Source organism: Lycium barbarum, chromosome 12 (genome assembly GCF_019175385.1).
Source record: "Lycium barbarum isolate Lr01 chromosome 12, ASM1917538v2, whole genome shotgun sequence".
NCBI lineage: Eukaryota > Viridiplantae > Streptophyta > Magnoliopsida > Solanales > Solanaceae > Lycium > Lycium barbarum.
The window spans coordinates 14,124,677-14,146,874 of NC_083348.1; the positions used below are offsets into that span (position 1 = coordinate 14,124,677).

Here is a 22,198-nt window from a genome sequence, read left to right on the forward strand (position 1 = left end):
AATTTGTTCATTGAATTAACAATGTGTCAAGGGTAAATATGAAAAAAGAAAGACACACCTCAATTATTTTGGATCAACTTTTAGATGATAAATCCTCAATTATTTCAGATCAGAGGGAGTAGTAATAATAAGTACTACTTCTTCCGGTTCAAACTTCAAAATAAGTGTTCACTTAATCTTTTTATTTTGCTAATTATTTGGTGATAGTTTAGATAAGAAACTATCATACTTGATAGTTCAGGTAGAAAATTTAAAAAAAAAAAGATATTTATGTTTTTGATCTTTATCTCAAATGCAATTTCTTTTCACCCACAAAAAAATAATTTCTTTTCAAATAAAATACATATCTAAATATAATTTTCAATTTCAGAATTCCCTCCCACGCCCCCCTAAAACTTAAAAGCAAATTAATGACCAAACGCCTACTTAATAGGCTGGGTCTTTAATAAAGTGGCTGAAAAAACAAAAAAAACTTTGACTTCTGAGCTCATTTTCTTTTATGAAGTGACAAGCTTTTTGACATTGCATTATGCGTTCCATTGATTGAACATTATCAAAGTAGACCTTAGCTGACACGAGTATTGAATGAGGCCAGATGAATAACTTCTGGTTGAAGCTGAACAAAAATATGCAATTGAAGTTTATCTTCAAATAATATTTGACTGTTACTCCCACTGCCGTTCATTTTTAGTTGTCCTTTATATAAAATTTAGTATCTACTTTTATTTATTTAATTTAGAAAATCAAAATAGAATTTAACACTTACTTTTTCTCTTATTATTTATTATAATTATTTCTCAATGTATTTTCAAAAATATTGCATTTATTATATGCAAAGGGTGATGTAGTAAAATTGTCATTCTATTTTTGAAAAAGGGTCAAATATACCCCTGTACTATGAGAAAAGGGTCAAATATACCCCTCGTTATACTTTGAGTTCAAATATACTTCTGTCGTTATACTATTGGCTCAAATATATCCCTGTACTATGAGAAAGGTTCAAATATACCCCTTTTTCGTTAAGATTGTCCAAGGTGGACATCTAATGCTACGCGGCACTGATATTTGATGAGGTGAATGCCACGTGACATGCTACCTCAACACCCCTAACTCAATTTAACCCTCGTCTCTATTTCCTTCCCCTCCCACTGAAATTACTTAGTGACGGTCAGATTCATAAGTAAAAGATGTATTCAATGTATTTTAACATATTTCTGGGGATGGCTATGCTTTTCATTAGCAGCTGCAGCATGGCCTTTCTCATGAACTGTTTTAAAGAATATAGTAGCTTACAACAATATTACATTATTTGCAAGTTTGTGACGTCATAAGAGTTATTTTCTTCTAGCTTCACTTAAGTAGATCTGAAGCTCAATTATGAATAAGTTGACTGTTAAAGTCGACAATACTCGGTTTTGTAGCGTGATTACTTAAATATCAACACAATTTGTAGTTTAGTTTACAATGAAAAATATGCTATTATGCTCAAATTGGGGTAGTTTCCTCCTAAATTTTATGCTAATAATGCCGTTCTGCGAAGTAGAAACAATTTTCTTCTTTTTCCTTGCATCTCGTCATGAAAGAAGTAATGAAAAGGAAATTTGGGATCAAAACGCGTTCCTTGTTGCCTGTAAGGCTTTCTAGAGTAGAGACTTAGCTCACGAGACTATCGGATCTACTGCAGTTTCTCAACAAAATCCCGCTGCCCTGCTCAAGAAAAAGAAAAAGAAGCAAGACAAACAAATGTCGGTTTGCAAAAACTCAAATTTTAAGTAATTTTAGTGGTGAGGGGAAGGAAATAGAGAGGAGGATTAACTTGGGTTAGGGACGTTGAAGTGGCATATCATGTGACATCTATCTTATCAAATGTCAGTGCCACGTACGTAGGTTTAGATATTTACCTTGGACAATCTTAACGGAGAAAAGACATATTTGAACCTTTCTCATAGTATAGGGGTATATTTGAGCCAATAGTATAACGACAGGGATATATTTGGACTCCAAGTATAACGAGGAATATATTTGACCCTTTTCTCATAGGACAGGGTATATTTGGCCCTTTTCCATTCTATTTTTGTCTCCTTAATAGGCGTGTCAAATCAATACATGACAAGAAAAAACGGAAGGAGTAGTATATTATTTTTGGACATGAATTACCTTGAAAAACATTTAAGTTATGCAGATAAAAAATTCACTTAAATATTGTTCAATATATATATCAGTATGCAAAATTGAAGTTGACAAAGTAAATTATGTTTGAACTCAAATTTTACTTGGAAAAGAGAGTTGATATTTTGCTTAGTAACCGATCATCATGCTATCATAAAATTGCTAATTTTCTATTGAATTTGTCGAAATTTGCTTGTTAGTAACGTTTTGATGAATTATCTGGCAAAAATCCCTTACCGACGAATCAAATTCCGACGGGACGTCCATCGGAAAATTAGTGATTTTATACTAGTGTCATTTCACTTAAATATTCCTCAGACATATTTTTCAATATATATCAGTATGCATAATTGAAATTGATAAATTATTTTAAAAATAATTGTGTTCAGACACAAATTCTACTTGAAGTTTGAGTTTTGCGAGCATCAATCATTATTTCATTTAAAATATTATTCAAACTAGTTTTTCAATTTCATTTTTTCCATTTTATGATGATTTAAAATAGAAAAACAAATCCTTAAATATATTTTCAGGTATCATATATGACCAAAGGCCTACTAATAAGAACTCGAACTTCCTTTGCATTTTAAATATTTGTATATATTATTTGCAAATAAAATATTTCTTAACTCTTAACGCCTACTAGCTACCCCTTGAGAACATTTGCTTGAACAATTTTACTTAACTACTCCTTCCATCAAAAGATTAAAGAGTTTTACTTCCAGGGAGCAGCTATTCTTTAGCAGCCTCGCCTCGCCCTCAAGTGGTGATGTGGAGACACTCAACATAAACTTGACAATAACTTCCTCCCGTTTAAAAAGAGTGTTCATTTAACTTTTATTTTTTGAAAAAATTGAGTATTTACTTATTAAATTAAAAAAAAATTAATCTTATTTTTTTATATTTATTCTTTTTAAGTGTTAAGTGACCAAATCTGAATACCTATTTAATTAGAGATAATTTAGTCAAATTATTTTTTTTGCCTAGAAATTAGTATTTTCTTAATGAGTTTACAAATGACTAAATGAACATTCTTTTTTAACGGGAGGGAGTATTTTTGTAACTTTTGCTCTTCTTTTGCACATTTCCCTGAACGGTTTCGTTGAATCTTGTGGTATTAAACTTGATATGTATGATATTTGAATTGCTAACTAACTAAATATATAAATAGACATTCTTTTTAGAGATACCACAAAAAAAAAAAGTAAGACATTTAAATTGAAACGGAAGAAGTATATCTTATTAAACTAATTTTAAATTAAAATTATTACTAACTATTTTCTTGGTCGACTGAAAAAAATGTATCACATCAACCGAAAAAAAAAGGAACAGAAAGTAAGTAGAGTAATAATATAATAAGTAAGAGGAGTAATCCTTCCGGTTCAAAATAAGCGCCCACTTAATCTTTTTATTAGATTATAAAAATAAGAATCAGTTACATAATTAAGAAGAAATTAATTTTATTTTTTCAAATTGATTCTTATTTACTCAAGACAATAAATAATTAAGTATAATTAATAAATGGTAATTTAACCAAAATTACTTTTTTTTTTTTGGGAATTAGTATTTACTTAAATGATGTTTTAAAGGTTAAGTGTACCTTATTTTGAACCGGGTGGAGTAACAGGAGTAATGGTTGGCAAAGTATAAGTCATATCAACTGTGAAAGCAGGAAGAGAAGTAAAATAAAGCCGCATACACTTGTGGTATTAGGAGAAGTTTCTGTTTCATTTGCATGAGTCCTAAATTTTAGCTAGAAAGACAAAAAGCAGAGAAACCATTTGGACCCAAAATCATGGCCTATTCCAGCAAAGATAATGGCTTTGGAAGTACTAGTAGTAATCATCAGATAAATGCTCCACCAAAGGTGACTGTAGCTGAAGAAGTTCTAGATGACCGTATCAGTGAGTTGCCGGAGTCGCTTCTTGTTGAAATTCTCTCCTTTTTGAGGATACATGTTGCAACCAAAACATGTATTCTCTCTAAAAGGTGGCGCTATCTCTGGACTTCTGTTGATAACTTCAGCTTCGGTAGTGCAGATTTTGTTAAGACAGAAAATGTTGGTTTTAATATTGGTGAATGGGAAATGATGGCATGAGAAGTGAAGGGAATATAAAAGGTCCCTTGTGCTTTGGTTAAAGCATCTGTCCCACATAGGAAAAAGAGAGGAAAAGAGAGGTGTATATATTACATTACACCTTCTCAAATCGCTAAAAGGGTTGAGGGGGCAAAGATCCCTCGTGCCGTCGTCGCTCGGCTTCGGCTTTGGATTTGTCAAAGATTGATTGATTATTTTTTGGACAAACTTTTCTTTACTTATTTAATTAATTATTTATTTATTTAATTAATTAATCCAATGCGGACCCTGTTTCCCTCCAAAAACCTGGTGACTGATCTGAATGGTTGCAAACATTCAGAATCAGTACCTCCAACAGCTATAAATTTCTGTTTTTGTTTCAGAATTCAGTAACGAAAATTTTCTGCAACAAAACAACTAATCTTTCTCTCCACAACTCTCTTTTTTTATTCTGTGTGATAAATAGCCGTTGAATGGTTCGTCGCTGCTAGAATTTAGAGTACTACTATTCTGGTAAATAATCGTTCTATCCTGGGAGGGAATATTCCATCAACCTCGAGTACTGTGAGGGGAATAATTTCCTTAAGGACACACTTTGAACTAAGTGGGCTCGATTACATTCTGAAAAATATTTTTTATTTTTCCAACACTGCTTATGTTCATTTTTCAGTTTCTGTGTAATCTGTTTTACCAAGTGTTTTTTACAGATTGTGTTGAAACTTTATTTAAACCTATACAGATTATTTTGAAAACAATCTTAAGGAAATTACATATAATCTGTATTCTGTTTAAGGAGATTAAAACTTGTGTGGTTTTCTACTCCATATGAATATTAGTATTCTGACTCGAAGATATAAAAACTTCGTTGGAATGCCAAAGTTCATAATTACACTGCGATTTGAAGAAATAAAATCTTCATCGTTTAAGTTTGTGATTTAATTGCTATTCTGGTTTTCTTAACTAAAATAGTTTGTCCATTTGACAGTGACAAAGAAATAATGGCAATTGAGACTGGAACTCCCTCTGCGACTGGAACTCCCTCTGCGGGTATTGCACCAGTGGTTACTCCGACAACCCGTACCGCCGTGCCACCGGCTGAGAAACCTGCGAAGTTCACCGGTGCCAACTTTAATGGATGGCAACAGAGAATGTTCTTTTGGCTTACCACCCTTGGTATGCAAAAGTTCACCAGTGAGGACCCTCCCGTGCCTGCCGCCAACATGCCTGACAACCAGAAGTTCATGGTTACTGAGGCTTGGAAACAGGCTGATTTTTTTAGCAAAGGCTACATTTTGAGTGCCTTAGAAGATGATTTGTACAATGTCTACAGTGCAGTAGAGACCTCCAAAGAACTGTGGAGTGCACTCGAAAAGAAGTACAAAACCGAAGATACTTGCTTGAAGAAGTTTATGGTTGCCAAATTCCTAGACTACAAAATGGTGGATGAAAAACCTGTTGGAACCCAAGTTCAAGAGCTTCAACTTATCTTCCATGACCTTATTGCTGAAGGTATGGTAGTGAATGAAGCATTCCAAGTGGCTGCAATGATTGAGAAGTTACCACCCTCATGGAAAGATTTCAAGAATTATCTTAAGCACAAGAGAAAGAAAATGAAGTTGGAGGATCTTGTGATTCGTCTCAAGATCGAGGAAGATAACAAAACCGCTGAGAAGAGGTACCGTAAGAGTTCACCGATTGAAGGGGCAAGTGTCGTTAAAGATGTTGCTCCGAAAAAGAACAATAAAAGGAAGAGGCATTCTGGAAAAGAGAAGTATCCTAACAAGAAAAAGTTCAAGGGCAACTGTTATAACTGTGGTAAAGTAGGCCATAAAGCTCCCGACTGTCGTGCCCCCAAGAAGGACAAAGAGAAAACAAGGGTCAAGCAAACATGGTGGAAGATGTTGATGACCTGTGTGCAATGCTGTCTGAGTGCAACCTGGTTGGTAATCCAAAGGAGTGGTGGCTTGATTTTGGCGCCACTCGATATGTGTGTGCTGTTAAGGAAGCATTTACAACCTACACTCCCGCTGGACCCGAAGAGGAGCTATACATGGGAAATACTGCAACAGCCAAAGTTGAAGGATATGGAAAGGTTCTGTTGAAGATGACATCCGACAAGGTGCTGACTCTCAACAACGTCATGCATGTTCCATCAATTAGGAAGAACCTAGTTTCAGCCGCACTACTCGTGAAAAATGGGTTTAAGTGCGTGCTGGTTAGTGATAAATTTGTACTTAGTAAGAATGATATGTTTATAGGAAAAGGCTACCTCACCGAGAGCCTTTTCAAACTTAATGTAATGGTTGTTGCCAGTATTAATGGAAAATCTGCTTCTTCTTACTTATTGGAGTCAAATAATTTATGGCATGTTCGTTTAGGACATGTCAATTACAAAACCTTGCGGAAAATGATTAATCTTGAAATATTGCCTAAATTTGAGTGTAATATATCTAAATGTCAAATATGTGTTAAATCAAAGTTTGTTAAGCATTCATATAAGTCTGTTCAAAAGAATTCAAATCCTTTAGATTTAATCCACACTGACATTTGTGATATGAAGTCAATACCATCTCGCGGTGGGAAAAAGTATTTCATAACTTTTATTAACGATTGCACTCGATATTGTTATGTTTATTTGCTAAATAGTAAGGATGAATCAATAGAAGCATTTAAGCAATATAAGAATGAAGTCGAAAATCAATTGAATAAAAAGATAAAAATGATTAGAAGTGATAGGGGTGGAGAATACGAATCTCCTTTTGCAGAGATATGTTTAGAATATGAAATTATTCATCAAACCACTGCCCCCTACACACCACAATCCAATGGAGTTGCGGAAAGGAAAAATTGGATATTGAAAGAAATGATGAATGCTTTACTAATAAGTTCCGGTTTACCGCAGAACTTGTGGGGGGAAGCTATCCTTACGGCTAACCGAATACTCAACAGAGTGCCCCACAGCAAAACACAATCCATTCCATATGAACTATGGAAAGGAAGAAAACCCAACTTGAAATATTTCAAAGTGTGGGGGTGTTTAGCAAAGATACAAATTCCTTTACCTAAAAGGGTAAAAATCGGACCAAAAACTGTGGATTGTGTTTTTATTGGATATGCTACAAACAACAAAGCTTGTCGGTTTTTGGTTCACAAATCCGACAATCCTAAAATTCATGTTAATACGGTAATTGAATCAGATAATGCTGAATTCTTTGAAAATATTTATCCGTATAAGATTGAATGTGAGTCGTCAAGTGAAATATCCAAACGACCGCAGGAAGAACCAAAGGAAAGTACACCAAGTGAAAAGGATCCAAGGCGTAGCAAACGTCAAAGAACATCTACTTCCTTTGGACCAGATTTTGTGACATTCTTGCTTGAAAATGAGCCTCAAACATTTAAAACAGCGATGTCTTCTTCTGATTCAGCATTTTGGAAAGAGGCAGTCAATAGTGAGGTTCAATCAATCTTAGATAACCACACATGGGAAGTGGTTGATCTTCCACCTGGAAACAAGCCTTTAGGTTCTAAATGAATTTTTAAAAGGAAAATGAAAGCTGATGAAACTATTGACAAATATAAGGCAAGACTTGTAGTCAAAGGTTATAGACAAAAAGAAGGTCTTGATTATTTTGACACATACTCGCCTGTAACAAGAATAACATCCATTCGGGTGTTAGTAGCTCTAGCCGCGGTGTATAGTCTTGAAATTCACCAAATGGACGTTAAAACAGCTTTCTTAAATGGTGATTTGGAGGAAGAAATTTACATGGAACAGCCCGAGGGTTTTGTGGTTCCTGGTAAAGAAAAGAAAGTGTGCAAACTTGTAAAGTCGCTTTATGGACTTAAACAAGCACCCAAACAATGGCATGCTAAATTTGACCAAACCATGTTGGCAAATGACTTTAAAATCAATGAGTGTGATAAATGTGTTTACATTAAAAACACTCCAGGCCATGAAGTCATTGTTTGTTTGTATGTTGATGACATGCTGATAATGAGCAAAGATATGACAGATATAAATGCTACAAAGCGCATGTTGGCTAGCAAATTTGACATGAAAAACTTAGGAGTTGCTGATGTAATCCTAGGAATCAGAATTCATAGAACTCCACAAGGTATAGCATTATCACAGTCTCACTACATAGAGAAAGTACTTTACAAATTCAAGTACTTGGATTTCAAGATTGCCAGAACTCCAATTGATGTGAGTTACGCACTTCAAAAGAATGAAGGTGAAAGTAAATCACAAGGGAACTATGCGAGAGTGTTGGGAAGTCTGATGTATATCATGAATTGTACACGACCGGATATAGCATGTGCTATTAGCAAATTGAGTCGGTTTACAAGTAATCCCAATTACACACATTGGATGGCAATGAAATGAGTTTTTGGGTATCTGAAACATACTCAAGACTATGCTTTGCATTATAATAAATATCCCGAAGTGATTGAGGGATATAGTGATGCAAATTGGATCACTGGATCGTCTGAAGTTAAATCCACGAGTGGATATGTTTTCACAATTGGGAGTGAAGCAGTGTCTTGGAAATCATCCAAACAAACTTGCATCGCCCGTTTCACTATGGAATCTGAATTCATAGCTTTAGACAAGGCCGGTGAAGAAGCTGAATGGCTCCGGAATTTCTTAGAAGATATTCCATTCTGGCCCAAACCTTTGGCTCCTATATGTATACATTGTGACAGTCAAGCAGCAATAGGTAGGGCAGGGAGCGTAATGTATAACGGAAAATCTCGTCACATACGACGGAGAAACAATACCGTTAGACAACTCCTCTCTAGTGGCGTTATCACAATTGACTATGTAAAGTCAAAAGATAACGTAGCGGATCCGCTTACAAAAGGCTTATCTAGAGAGAGAGTTAGTAGATCATCAATGGGAATGGGGTTAAGGCCGAAGACAAGTCATCATGGCGGAAACTCTACCTAGCAGACTGGAGATCCCAAGAGCTAGGTTCAAGGAGATCAAACAAAGTTATGACTGACGGTTCAACATTGTCAAACAACTCAACCCATTTTCGGATGAAGACAATGTTCAGAAATAAGGATAAAACTTTATGGCTTGTTAATGAGTTAATAAAGCATTAACATTTTTAATGATTATCTAAATCTGGCAGTGTATGACCAGATAATGTGGCTATAGGACCACATGTTTAGAAATCACCTATGTGAGTGTTAAGTGTAAGCCGCTTTAAAGGGGAATGACAGTGAAGGCCAATTCTCTATGCATTCATGAAACCAGGCGGTGTTCATGGCTGAAACGAACACAACCGTGAGAATCATAAACGGTTGAAGGTTGATTGTGTAACTTATGTTGTCTAGGTATACAACAAAGTTCGACGGTTCAAAGATATCAAATCTACCGATTGATCGAGTATATCCGATATAAGTTCACTACGGAAAGTTCTAAGGGAAACCTACTTATCCAGATGCAGTCAATCTTCGCTTGTATATTACACTTGTCCGCGCATTCTTTTATATTATGGCCATTCCCCATTCATGTGGGGGATTGTTGGGTTTTGATATTGGTGAATGGGAAATGATGGGATGAAAAGTGAAGGGAATATAAAATGTTCCTTTTGCTTTGGGGAATGTAAAAGGTCCCTTGTGCTTTGGTTAAAGCATCTGTCCCACATAGGAAAAAGAGAGGAAAAGAGAGGTGTATATATTACATTACACCTTCTCTAGTCGCTAAAAGGGTTGAGGGGGTAAGGACCCTTCGCGCCGTCGTCGTCGCTCGCTCAGTTTGGCTTTGGCTTTGGATTTGGATTTGGATTTGTCAAAGATCGATTGATTGATTATCTTTTTGGACAAACTTTTCTTTACTTATTTAATTAGTTATCTAATTAATTAATTAATCCAATGCGGACCCTGACCCGCGACTTGAGACCGACCCGGTTCGTTTTTTCCCTTCCCGGATAATTTCGAATTTCCCTCCAATAACCTGGTGACTGATCTGAATGGTTGCAAACATTCAGAATCAGTACCTCCAACAGCTATAAATTCCTGTTTTTGTTCCAGAATTCAATAACGAAAATTTTCTGCAACAAAACAACTAATCTTTCTCTCCACGACTCTCTTCTTTTATTCTGTGTGATAAACTGCCGTTGAGTGGTTCGCCGCTGTCGGAATTTGGAATACTACTATTCTGGTAAATAATCGTTCTATCCTGAGAGGGAATATTCCATCAACCTCGAGTACTGTGAGGGGAATAATTTCCTTAAGGACACACTTTGAACTAAGTGGGCTCAATTACATTCTGAAAAATATTTTTTATTTTTCCAACACTGCTTCTGTTCATTTTTCAGTTTCTGTGTAATCTGTTTTACCAAGTATTTTTTTATAGATTGTGTTGAAACTTTATTTAATCTTATACATATTATTTTGAAAACAGAAAACTCCCCATCCATTGTTAGCATGTTTTAGCTCATTCCACTGCTCCCAAAATAAGAACATTGGAGCTCTACTGCGGCGATGTCTTGTCCCAATACAAGTTGCAATTAAACCGATGTCTAAGTTTTGTTGCTGAGAAAAATGTGGAATATGTTGAACTCAAAAGTGCTGGGAGAGAACTCACACTGACTGAATCTTTCCGCACCTGTTCGTCCTTGACCACTTTAGTTTCTCTATGTTGTAGCTTTGTTTTTGACGGGGTCATAGAGTGGAAATCTCTGAAGAGCATACATTTGTTCTTCTCTGCCATATCTGATGCCGACCTTGTGAACTTACTATCAGGTTGTCCTGCTTTGGAATCTATGGAATTATCTTTCTTATATGGCTTTGGGCGCCTAGACAATTAATTCTTCAAAATTGAAAATACTGAAGTTGAGCAATTGTTACGGGCGTGATAATTCCTTGGAAATTTTTGCCCCGTATATTCAGCATTTGGCGATTTCAGGAGATCTTCGTGATCTCAAGTGTAGGCTTGTAAACGTGTCCTCCTTGGTTAATGTCTGCCTCACTTTCAGCATTAAGTGTATCAAAGACATCCGGGCTGATCATGGTGAAGATGTCGATGAAGAGGAAGATAGTTGTGGTCATTATCATCAAGCTTTTAGGACTCTCGTCCAAGATTATCTTCAAAAGTTAATATATGCAAATGAGCTAACACTCGGAACTTGGTTCACTGAGGTTTGTTTCTAACTTAAAAGTCATTATTTTCTCTTATTGGACAGTTGTAGAATGTAAACATTATACTCCCTATATTCATTTTTACTTGTTCACTGTGAACTTTGCACACTCCTTATGAAATAATAAATAAAGTTCATAATTTATCATCATATCCATATTAATTGGTGTATAATTTTAATCAATTTGAAAAAATGATTTGAAATTAGTAATTAATGATGAGTAAAACAGGAAAAAAGAAATATTTTTCTCTAGAAAATGCTAAAAATAATTAGTAAAAGTGAAAATTTATTTTTAGAATTGTGGACGAGTAAAAGTAATCAGTAACCTTTGCACAATTTTCACTGAGCCAACTGGATTGCCCTTTTGTGAATTTTTGCAATCCTTTTGTCAACATTTTAATATGCTAGCAAAAAATACATCCAGAAACCATGATTCTTGTCATGTAGCTCTCGGTTTTTGTTATACCTTTCTCCATTATTTACTAGTTTCATTGGGAGTATCGTACCAGGTCCTGTGCATGATGGAGTTCAAAGGGGTGCTGATTCCAGAATTGAAATGCAAATATCTAACACTAGAGTTGCATCTCAAAAAGTTTAATCTGTATGGAGTAGCTGGCCTTTTGCGAGCGTCATCTCATGTTGAGATACTCAACATAGACACGGCAAATACTGCTGTAACTTCTTGGAACTCTTTTCTTTTTACATCTGATCATTTATGAAGTTTTAATCCCCTCCCTCCCCGGAATTGCTGGAGGATAATGCAAATATATCCTTTATTATCTGTAAGAAGCTTTGCTTATGTCACTGTAAAGCTGCACATTAATATCGTTGGTGTTACTGCTTTCTTTGTGACAAATGAGCTCTGAAACGAAACAAAAAAAAAAAAAAAGATTGTTGCACTCACACTTTGATTCGGTTACCTGCGCCATGAATCTTTATGATAGGAACAACGGTCATAATCTTTTTCCAAGTAACATTAAGATTCGTTGGTTCTGAAATTTTTCCGTGCTAGAAACTTCTGTTATGAATAATTTCTTGTCGAATTATGCAATATCATTAGGCTGACCTGCATTTGGTAACTGATTATATTCTCTATCTCCTGTCTTACCAGGCAGATAATTCCCTATGCCACTTTGAGTTAAGTTATTTGGCCAAAGGAGATAATATTGATTTCGAGAGTTGGATACCTATCTTTGTGTTTCCCAACCTGAAGAAAGTTAAGCTTGTCATCTCCTTCAATGAGTTTCTGATGGTTCGTGGCGACTGGGGCATGTGTTTGAAGGATCATTGCAAGTGGGGCTTTGATAAGCTTTTCAGACTTTCAGAATTTTTATTAAGGGCTGCAACGGTTTTGGAGAAGTTCATTATCATATCAAAGACAGTAAAGTGCAAGGCATGTTCAACGGACTGTATTTCCCCATTTTTATCTAGATTGTCCGAGAAACTATGAGGTTGCCCAAGATCCTCCGCTAATTCTGTGATTATCTTCCAGGAGTTAGCCTTCCATCACTAGATAACAAGGAGTTTATGGTCTCACGATAAGAGGAATGTTGGCTTACATTGTGTTTTTGATAAACTACTCGTGTAATCATGAATCTTTAACTTCTCTTTATGACTAATTACTAGAAGTATTAATCTTTTGAACTTATGGTCTACCAAATGTTATGGCAGCCTCGTTTCTCATGAAGGTTTTGTTTGTTGCAACTCCATTTTAAATGTTGTACATGTGCATAGAGATTTCTATCAACTCTTATTTCTCCTGGACATTATCATGAGTAGATATACAAGCCACATGTTTTATGATAATTAATCTAACGACATGTGTTTTGTTACCTTGCTTTATCTAAGGTTCCTGTTTTGACTTCTTTCTTGGAAAAAAAATAAAAATAAAAAGGTGGCCTGCATTGTTTGTTTACTTCATGTAATTTTTAACTACTGTAATTGAGGTTTACAATGCTGTTGAATCAATTTATTTTACCGTAAGGCATAATAAGAATGTTTGATTATATTTATCTGTTTGATCCCTTGAAATCTGCATTCTTCTGGCATATGTTAGTTGGCTGGGGCAGCTTACAATGATGTTTTGATTAAAAGACTCATTCTAAAGTTTCTTTTTTCAAGAAGTGAATGACCCTTTTTTAAGATTAGGGAGAATTAGGCTTAAGCTTTATTAACAATGAATAAGAAAAGCTTTTGTTCTTGGATTCATGAAATACTAAGGGTCCGTTTAGCCATAAGAATTATTCATTTTTTTCCGATTTTTTTTTCTATTTTTTTCGGAATCAGCGTTTGGTCATGAAAATTTCAAATACAACTTGAAGTTGTACTCCGGAATTTGAAAAACTATAGTCAAACAAAACTCCAACTCTAAAATTTCAAAAAAAAAGTGATTTTTTTTTTTGGTTTCTATGGCCAGACGCCTACTAAGTTTGTCTGCTAATTTCTTGTCAAACAATTTCAAGAGTTATGACTCTGGTGAGGATTCATAAGCGGGGGCTGTGTGTATAGATTTCAACTCTGAGATACTTTCCAAGTTGTTCATGATTATGTGAAATGAATTTTAAATTCTTTCCCTTATCAGCAAATGTTCTGGCGGCGCAGCGCATCCCAAGTTCCACAATTAGAATCATGTAGTTGCACTTGAAATCTCTGAAGCATCCGTGTGTTGAGACCACTAGCCCTTTCTTTTCTTCTTTTTGTTTCTGTTTTTTTATGTCTTTTTAGAAGAACTTTACCTAATGTAAATGGACTCTTGATTGGATTTGAAATGCAAATATTCTCATTTATGCAGAAGCAAGTCTCGTTAATTTGCTTTCCATTTGCGCAAAACCGTGTTTGACTTCCAAATCTTGCATCATCCTTCCATTATATTGTATAGTTAAGCTGGTGCGGTAAAAAATATTTATTTCTAAAAATAGCTTTTACCAATACACTAGCTTCGATTGATAGATGAAGGAAAAACTTTGAATAGATAAATTGCATATCAAACCATGTGAAGAAAAGTTTTAAAGATCAGAGATCATTCAATTTTTTGTATGGAGATTTATGCTTTAGTTGACCACAAGGTGGTGTTCAGAAGCTATTTGTCACCACCTTCAAATCAGGGGCGGATCCACACCATTGGGTATGTGTTCGTGGGAACCCACAACTTTTATCCGAACCTTTTATTTATAATATGAAACCCCTCAAATATACAAGAAATTTGAATTGAGAACCCAATAACAACAGACACTGCTAGTTGAGAACCCATAAACTTCAAATCCTACATCCGCCTCTGGCTTCAATAGACCCTCCGATTTTGCTTTAAGAAATATCTCCAACTTCTGCAAATCTAATCACAACACCTTTATATGTTATTCTTCTAAAAAAAATTCAAAACGCATCCATGGTTGTTTCTAAAATTTCTTCTTAGATATTAACAGTGATATTCTCCATGTTTAAGCTCAAAAAATTATCTTCCAGTCGATCTTAGTAAGAAACAAACAATAAATTTCAGTTTCCCGCACCAAATCCATATTCCAAACTCAAGTTTGAAGAACAATGGTTATTATGTTGTATTTCTAACACATACACAGAGCGACTTAATACCTAGATGGACCCTTAAACTTGACATGTTTTGTAAGATAGACATATAAACTTATAAGGTGACCAGATAGACACTTAAACTTACTCAAAGTGTATTTTTCAAATTTTTCAGTTGTTTTGAAAACAAAAACTATATTTTTCAAACACTCACAATTTTCATGGCCAAACAAGCCCTAAATATATTACAAAATATTTTTTTTAAAATGCAAAAATAAGGCAAACGCATATACATGAGACTATAAATGTGCACTTAAATCAATAAATACTCGCTAATCGCAATTTTGCAGCTTTCAATTAACTCGGATTTTTTTTTACACTTGAATAATTAAAAAACAATAACTTTAACCAATAAAAATCCTTAAAAAAAGAAATTTCTAAGTACAGTATTTCAAGTGTAAAAGAAATTTCAAATTAAGAAAACTGTAAAGCCGAGAAGAAAATCCTTAAAAAAAAGAAATTTCTTAATTTGAAATTTCTTTTTTTAAGGATTTTTATTGGTTAAAGTTATTGTTTTTTAATTATTCAAGTGTAAAAAAAAAACCGAGTTACTTGAAAGCTGCAAAATTGCGATTAGCGAGTATTTATTGGTTTAAGTGCACATTTATAGTCTCATGTATATGCGTTTGCCTAATTTTTGCATTTAAAAAAAAATATTTTGTGATATATTTAGGGCTTGTTTGGCCATGAAAATTGTGAGTGTTTGAAAAATATAGTTTTTGTTTTCAAAACAACTGAAAAACTTGAAAAATACACTTTGAGTAAGTTTAAGTGTCTATCTGGTCACCTTATAAGTTTATATGCCTATCTTACAAAACATGCCAAGTTTAAGGGTCCATCTGGGTATTAAGCCTACACAGAGCCAAACACAGCGGAAAACTAAATAAGAACTTACATTCTGCCATAGTTGTTCAAGTGTGAGAATCGTCTTCTTTGTTTTACTACCGAATTGTATTTCTGAAAGAACTAGTGAAAAAACCCTAGAGCCTTCTAGCCTATGCCTATCACACTTTCAGAATACTGGACTGATGGAGTCACAGACGTATTTATAGATAGGCTAGGGACTCTTAGGCAATAACTTTAACCCTAGGGACTTCTCCATAAAATATGGTTACCCTAGGGACACCTAATAAATGTTTCCTCCCATCAAGGAAACTTCCGAATATGCATAATCAAAATTATTATCTGCTATATTCATTATTTACTTGGAAGAGAAGGTAAATAATTTGTTACCATAATTGTGGGTCACATTAAATGTCTCATTAAAAAGACAATATTCTTACATTCTCCCACTTGGCCCGCATATTATAATCAGATAATTGTTTGAGTGATAATATGGCCATAAACTTGATTCACTCATCTAAATTGTTATGCAACAATCACTTCAACTAGAACACATTACTACTCAAATCATGGCGGTCATGCTTTTAAACAAACACTTCCTTCCATGTATTACGATGTATAATATATTCTAACAAAGTGTCCAACATCTTTATGAATAAACTTAATATAAGTCATTTAGAGTCCAACTTTATTGATCCAATGATCACAACATAATACATGAAAACCAAAATGTGTGTTGTCATGTATAACAAAGAAACGATATTGTCTAGACAAAGTGTTAGAGAACAAAGCAAGACTAAACCGAGTTACTAAGACCTATACGGGTTACATGATCCTTGAAAGCATTAGCTGGTAAACCTTTAGTCATAGGATCAACAATCATCAAAGTAGTGCTAACATGTTCAAAACTCACATCTTGCTTCTTGACATAGTCTCTAACCATCAAATACTTTATGTCGATGTGCTTGCTTCGGCTGCCACTTTTATTATTCTTTGAAAAGAATATTGCAGCTGAATTATCACAAAAAATTCTCAATGGCCTTACTATAGAATCGACAACTCTAAGGCCCAAAATGAAATTCTTCAACCATAACGCCTGTGATGTAGCTTCATAGCATGCTATAAACCCAGCTTCCATTGTGGATGTTGCAACAATGGTTTGCTTAACACTCCTCCAAGATACAGCGCCTCCAGCAAGAAGGAAAATGTATCCAGAAGTAGATTTACCAGAGCCTTTGCATCCACCCAAATCAGAGTCTGAATATCCAATGACATCCAATGAGTCAGAATATTTGTATGCGAGCTTAACATCCTTGGTTCCTTGCAAATATCTCAAAACCTTTTTACCATCTTTCTAATGATCAAGACCAGGGTTACTTTGATATCTGCCAAGCATTCCTACTGCAAAGGCAATATCAGGTCTAGTACAGACCTGTGCATACATAAGACTCCCAACAAGCGAAACATAGGGAATGCCTTTCATTTGCTCTTGTTCCAATGCATTTTGTGGACATTGATTCAATGAGAATTTGTCACCTTTAATGATGGGTGTTGCAATAGGTGAACAATTTTTCATTCCAAATCTTTCCAGAACTCTTTCAATGTAGGCCTTTTGAGATAGTCCAAGTAATCTTTGAGATCTGTCTCTGTGAATCTCTATGCCAATGACATAGGAGGCTTCACCCATATCCTTCATTTCAAAATTCTGAATAAGAAACGGTTTCGTCTCATACAACAATCCCAAATCACTACTAGCAAGTAAAATATCATCCACATATAGGACTAGGAAAATATATTTGCTCCCACTTATCTTAAGGTATATACACTGATCAATGATGTTCTCCGTAAATCCAAATGAAGAAACAACATTATGAAATTTAATATACCATTGGCGGGAAGCCTGTTTTAGTCCATAAATGGATTTAGTCAACTTGAAAACAAGGTGACTATTATCCTTATCACAAAAACCTTCAGGCTGACGCATGTATACCTCCTCTTCAAGATCTCCATTCAAGAAAGTCGTTTTCACATCCATTTGATGTAGCTCTAAATTAAAATGAGCTACTAATGTCATGATTATTCTTAACGAATCCTTCTTTGAAACTGGAGAGAAGGTTTCATGATAATCAATGCCTTTCTTTTGAGTGAAACCCTTTGGCTACAAGTCTGGCTTTATATCGTTCAATATTACCAGATGAATCTCTTTTGGTTTTATAAACCCATTTGGATCCTATAGTAGAGACTCTTTCTGGTAATTCAACGAGATTCCAGACTTTACTCTTGGCCATAGATTCTAACTCTTCTTTCATGGCATCACACCAAAGTGTGGAGTTCTCTCTACTTATGGCTTGTGAAAAAGAGCATGGATCATCTTTTAGTCCAATATCATGATCAGACTCTTGGAGGTATACAACATAGTCATTAGAAATTGCTGGCTTGCGAACTCTTGAGGATTTTCTTACTCCTACTGGTTCAGACACTCCTTCAATGGGTTCAGGTAAAGTGGTTTGATCTTCATGTGGCTCCTCATGTGGTGGTAGCTCTTGAACTTGTTGCTCTTCAGACAGTTTATGAGAATTTGTCTGAACTACATTCAAGTTCCCAATATATAAAGGTACCACATGTGGTTCCCTTATCTCTTACAATTCCACCACTTGAGTCGAACCACTCCCACTTACTTCATGTTCCTCAAGAAATTTAGCATTTCTAGCCTCAACCATTTTAGGAGAATGAGAAGGACAATAGAACCTAAATCCTTTAGAGTTAACTGCATAGCCTATAAAGAAACCACTTATTGTTCTTTCATCCAACTTTTTCAAATGAGGGTTATAAACCCTCACCTCAGTTGGACATCCCCAAATGTGTAAATGGCTTAAACTAGGTTTCCATCCTTTTCATAATTCAAAAGGCGTCTTGGGGACAGCCTTGGATGGAACCCTATTTAAAATACACACAGCGGTTTTTAAGGCTTCACTCCATAAGGATAAAGGTAAACTTGATCTGCTAATCATGCATCTTACCATGTCCATTAATGTCTGGTTCCTTCTTTCTGCCACACCATTTTGTTGTGGTGTTCCTGGCATGGTATATTGGGAAATTATACCTTCACTTCAAGGAACTCAGCAAATGGACCCTTAACTTGTCCCTTATCTGTGTACCTACCATAATATTCTCCACCCCTGTCAGACCTTACAATTTTGATCTGAGCTCCTGTCTGTTTCTCTACTTCTGTTTTGTAAACTTTAAAAGCATCAAGTGCTTATGATTTGTTAAACAGAAAATAAAGATACATGTACCTTGAATAGTCATCAATAAACGAGATAAAATATCTTTCACCATTCAAGCAAGGGGTAGGAAAAGGTCCACAAATATCTGTATGTATGATCTCAAGCAATTAAGAACTCCTTTTAGCACCTTTAGTGGATTTGTTGGTCTGCTTACCCTTTATGCAGTCCACACAAGTCCCAAAGTCAGAAAAATCAAGAGCTTCTAGAACTCCATCATTAACTAACCTTTTGATTCTGTCAATTGAGATATGTCCCAATCTTTTGTGCCAAAGACTTGATGAGTTCTCATTGATAATACATCTCTTAGTGCCAATTTCTTTATCATGCAGAGTTAAAACATTACATTCAATCATGGGATCTAGCTCAAATTTAAATAATCTTCCATCCAAATTTCCAAAACCAATAACTTTATTATCTTTCAAAAGTTTAACTGAAGAATAATGAAAATTGAAATCATAACCAGCAATTGATAGTCTTGAAAGAGAAATTAAATTTCTAGAATACGATGGAACATAAAAAGTTTTTTCTAAATCTAATTGAAAACGATCTTTTAAAATAAGCCTATAAGTCCCTATGCCTTCCACAGTTGATGGCATCCCATTTCCAGAATAAACTTTTTGTTCACTTCCCATCGGCTTCCTTAGAGTTAGAAAACCCATATCGCTATTAGGGATGGAACCCCTAATGCTTTGGCTTATATGAGCCTTTATAAGCATCAAGCTCAAGCGATTAGATCGTTCCCACTGCTCATAATAAGCCTTAGCATCTAGTGTACTTGATTCCGTGGGTTTAGGTGGTTCTTCCACACGGATTACCAAATCCGAATCCGAGCACCCTAAAGTGAGAAGGACTTTCTCCTTCCATTCATTAAAGTTGTCACCAGACAATATCGGAATTCGAGCATTCTCATTAAAGATATGTTACACCTCAAAAAATTCCATATGTGTTGCTTTGTGGATAGGCTAATGTGAGCTTAAGGTGATTATGAAATCCCTACGAGGTTAAGCGAAGGATTAGATTTCTTGAGGTGCATACAATAAGATTTCGAAGTTCTATGAATATGTGAAGTTTAGTTGTTGAAGGGAGCGAAATGTAAGTCGTGTTTGGAAAGGTTCCGCTATGATTGAGCTAATGTTTATGTGGTAATGTCTTGAAGGGCTGATATAGAGCCTATTGTATGTGTCACGACCCAGCCCCGTGGGCCGCGACTGGCACCCTACCTGGGTACCTAGACCAAATCACATATTCATTTACCAAATCCGAACGTATTTCAGAATTTCATAAAAGTCATATCAACATAGGTTATATCAAAATATGTCTTAAGCGGTCGCACAAATCAAAATGTCATATCGAATCCAAACGGAGCGGTGGAATAGACATCGCCGATCATAAGTGCAAATATAAGCATAAGGGCCATTTAGGGCCATCATAGCAAACTGACCGCTGTAAGACCAGAAAACAAAATCAAACAAACATACATAGGACCCTCGCCCCACATCTATGACTACAGGCCTCTACGAATTCAAAACAAAGACATATGGCGAGACAGGGCCCCGCCGTACCCAAATAGTCAAATGTACAGAATATATACATAGCAAAAGAAGTCTGTACCAAAAGTGGACTCCGAGTCAAGAAGGAGTACTCCGAAATAGCAGAGAGTGAAGCCTACAGTGGAGGATCACCAATGTCTGTACCTGCGGGCATGAAACGCAGCCCCCCCGAAGAAAGGGGGTCAGTACGAAATATGTCCTGAGTATGTAAAGCACGGAGTACAGAAATATGGGCTAAAACTGAAAGCAAACCGGATATCAAAGGGAAGTACAAATCAGTATGTCAAAATCCGTATCAAAATCATATACATATACATAATGCAACGAAATCATGCAAAGCTCAAGAACGTGGTCACCACTCCGACGCTGGTGCCACACACAGCATCACACCAGGAGGTTTCAAATCTCCTTACATCCCCGAACACATACATATGGGAGCGTATCGCATCACCAGCCATATCACAGCATAACTCCAAACGGAACCCGACCCTATGGCGAGGCCTCGGGAACCGTAACACAGCATACGGCCGAATTATCATAGGGCGCACGAATCATAACCGGCCCGGGAACCGGCGAACGAAGTCATAAGGAGGCACGAGCGGAGTCGTGAGCAAACAAATGCAAATCATATTTCAAAATAGCCTTTCAAAACATAATGATTTCATAAGTCATTTCATAACCCAAAATAATCGAATACTTAGCTGATACGAAGGTTTATTTCACAAAATGTTTCCAAAGTGGTACGTATGGCTCAAAACAAAACTTAACATATCATAATAGTCAAAACATAATTCATAGAGGGAAGTCTAAAAGTCGAAGATCTCATATCGAAGTTCATCCAAAAAGAGAGCCCGATAGGACAAATAGGGCGTCTCGGGGTTAGCGGGCCCACCTCGAGTCAAATTGAGGTGGCGAACATAATTTACGAACATTTAAAGACCAAAAGATCATACATAATGATTTCAAAGTGACCCGATCACATTTCGATAGGTTCCGAACATTTGGTTGCATTCTAGCCAAAATAGAGCCTTTAGGCTTCAATTGAATTGAATGAATAGTAGTCGTTTTGTAGATCGGGTTTCGAGGAGCAGAAATGCTCCGGAGGTTTCAATATTCACCTAACATACTAAGACATGCCAAACGAAGAAGTGGGAAGCTTTACATACCTTATAGACGTCTTATGCTTTCCCCAAAATCAAATCCCGTTTCGTCCAGAATCTGCAAATGGTCAAAGTTACCAATTAGAGATTCTTAGGCTTAAAATCCCCATTAACTTGATTTTTGTCTACCGAAATTTCGGCAGCATTTCCCCTATATATCTAACACCCCCGAGACTTAGCTCGGCTCAAAATATATCAACAACAACAACCCAAACATCATCAAACAACATAAACCATAATCAAACCATTCTAACTTCAAAATTCTACCTTATTACATAAGTTGGCAACTCTTCATTCAAACTTCAAAATTCCAAATCTATATCCACATTATTGTATTCATTCACTCATTCAAGATTATTCAATCACATCCCAAATATGT

At 35.6% G+C, this 22,198-nt stretch overlaps 1 protein-coding gene across 1 annotated transcript; it reads left to right on the forward strand.

Moving 5' to 3' along the window:
- Positions 1–11,845: 11,845 nt before the first annotated feature.
- Positions 11,846–13,092, forward strand: LOC132624906 (uncharacterized). Its single transcript, XM_060339667.1, has 2 exons — positions 11,846–12,071; positions 12,509–13,092. The coding sequence occupies exons 1-2, from the start codon at positions 11,916–11,918 to the stop codon at positions 12,845–12,847; spliced, it is 495 nt and encodes a 164-aa protein (XP_060195650.1). The 5' UTR covers positions 11,846–11,915; the 3' UTR covers positions 12,848–13,092.
- The last annotated feature ends 9,106 nt before the right edge of the window (positions 13,093–22,198 follow it).

Coding starts and splice junctions, on each gene's coding strand:
- LOC132624906 (XM_060339667.1), top strand. CDS start 11,916: ATGATGGAGTTCAAAGGGGTGCTGATTCCAGAATTGAAATGCAAATAT. Junction 12,072..12,508: donor TAGACACGGCAAATACTGCT/GTAACTTCTTGG, acceptor CTGTCTTACCAG/GCAGATAATTCCCTATGCCA.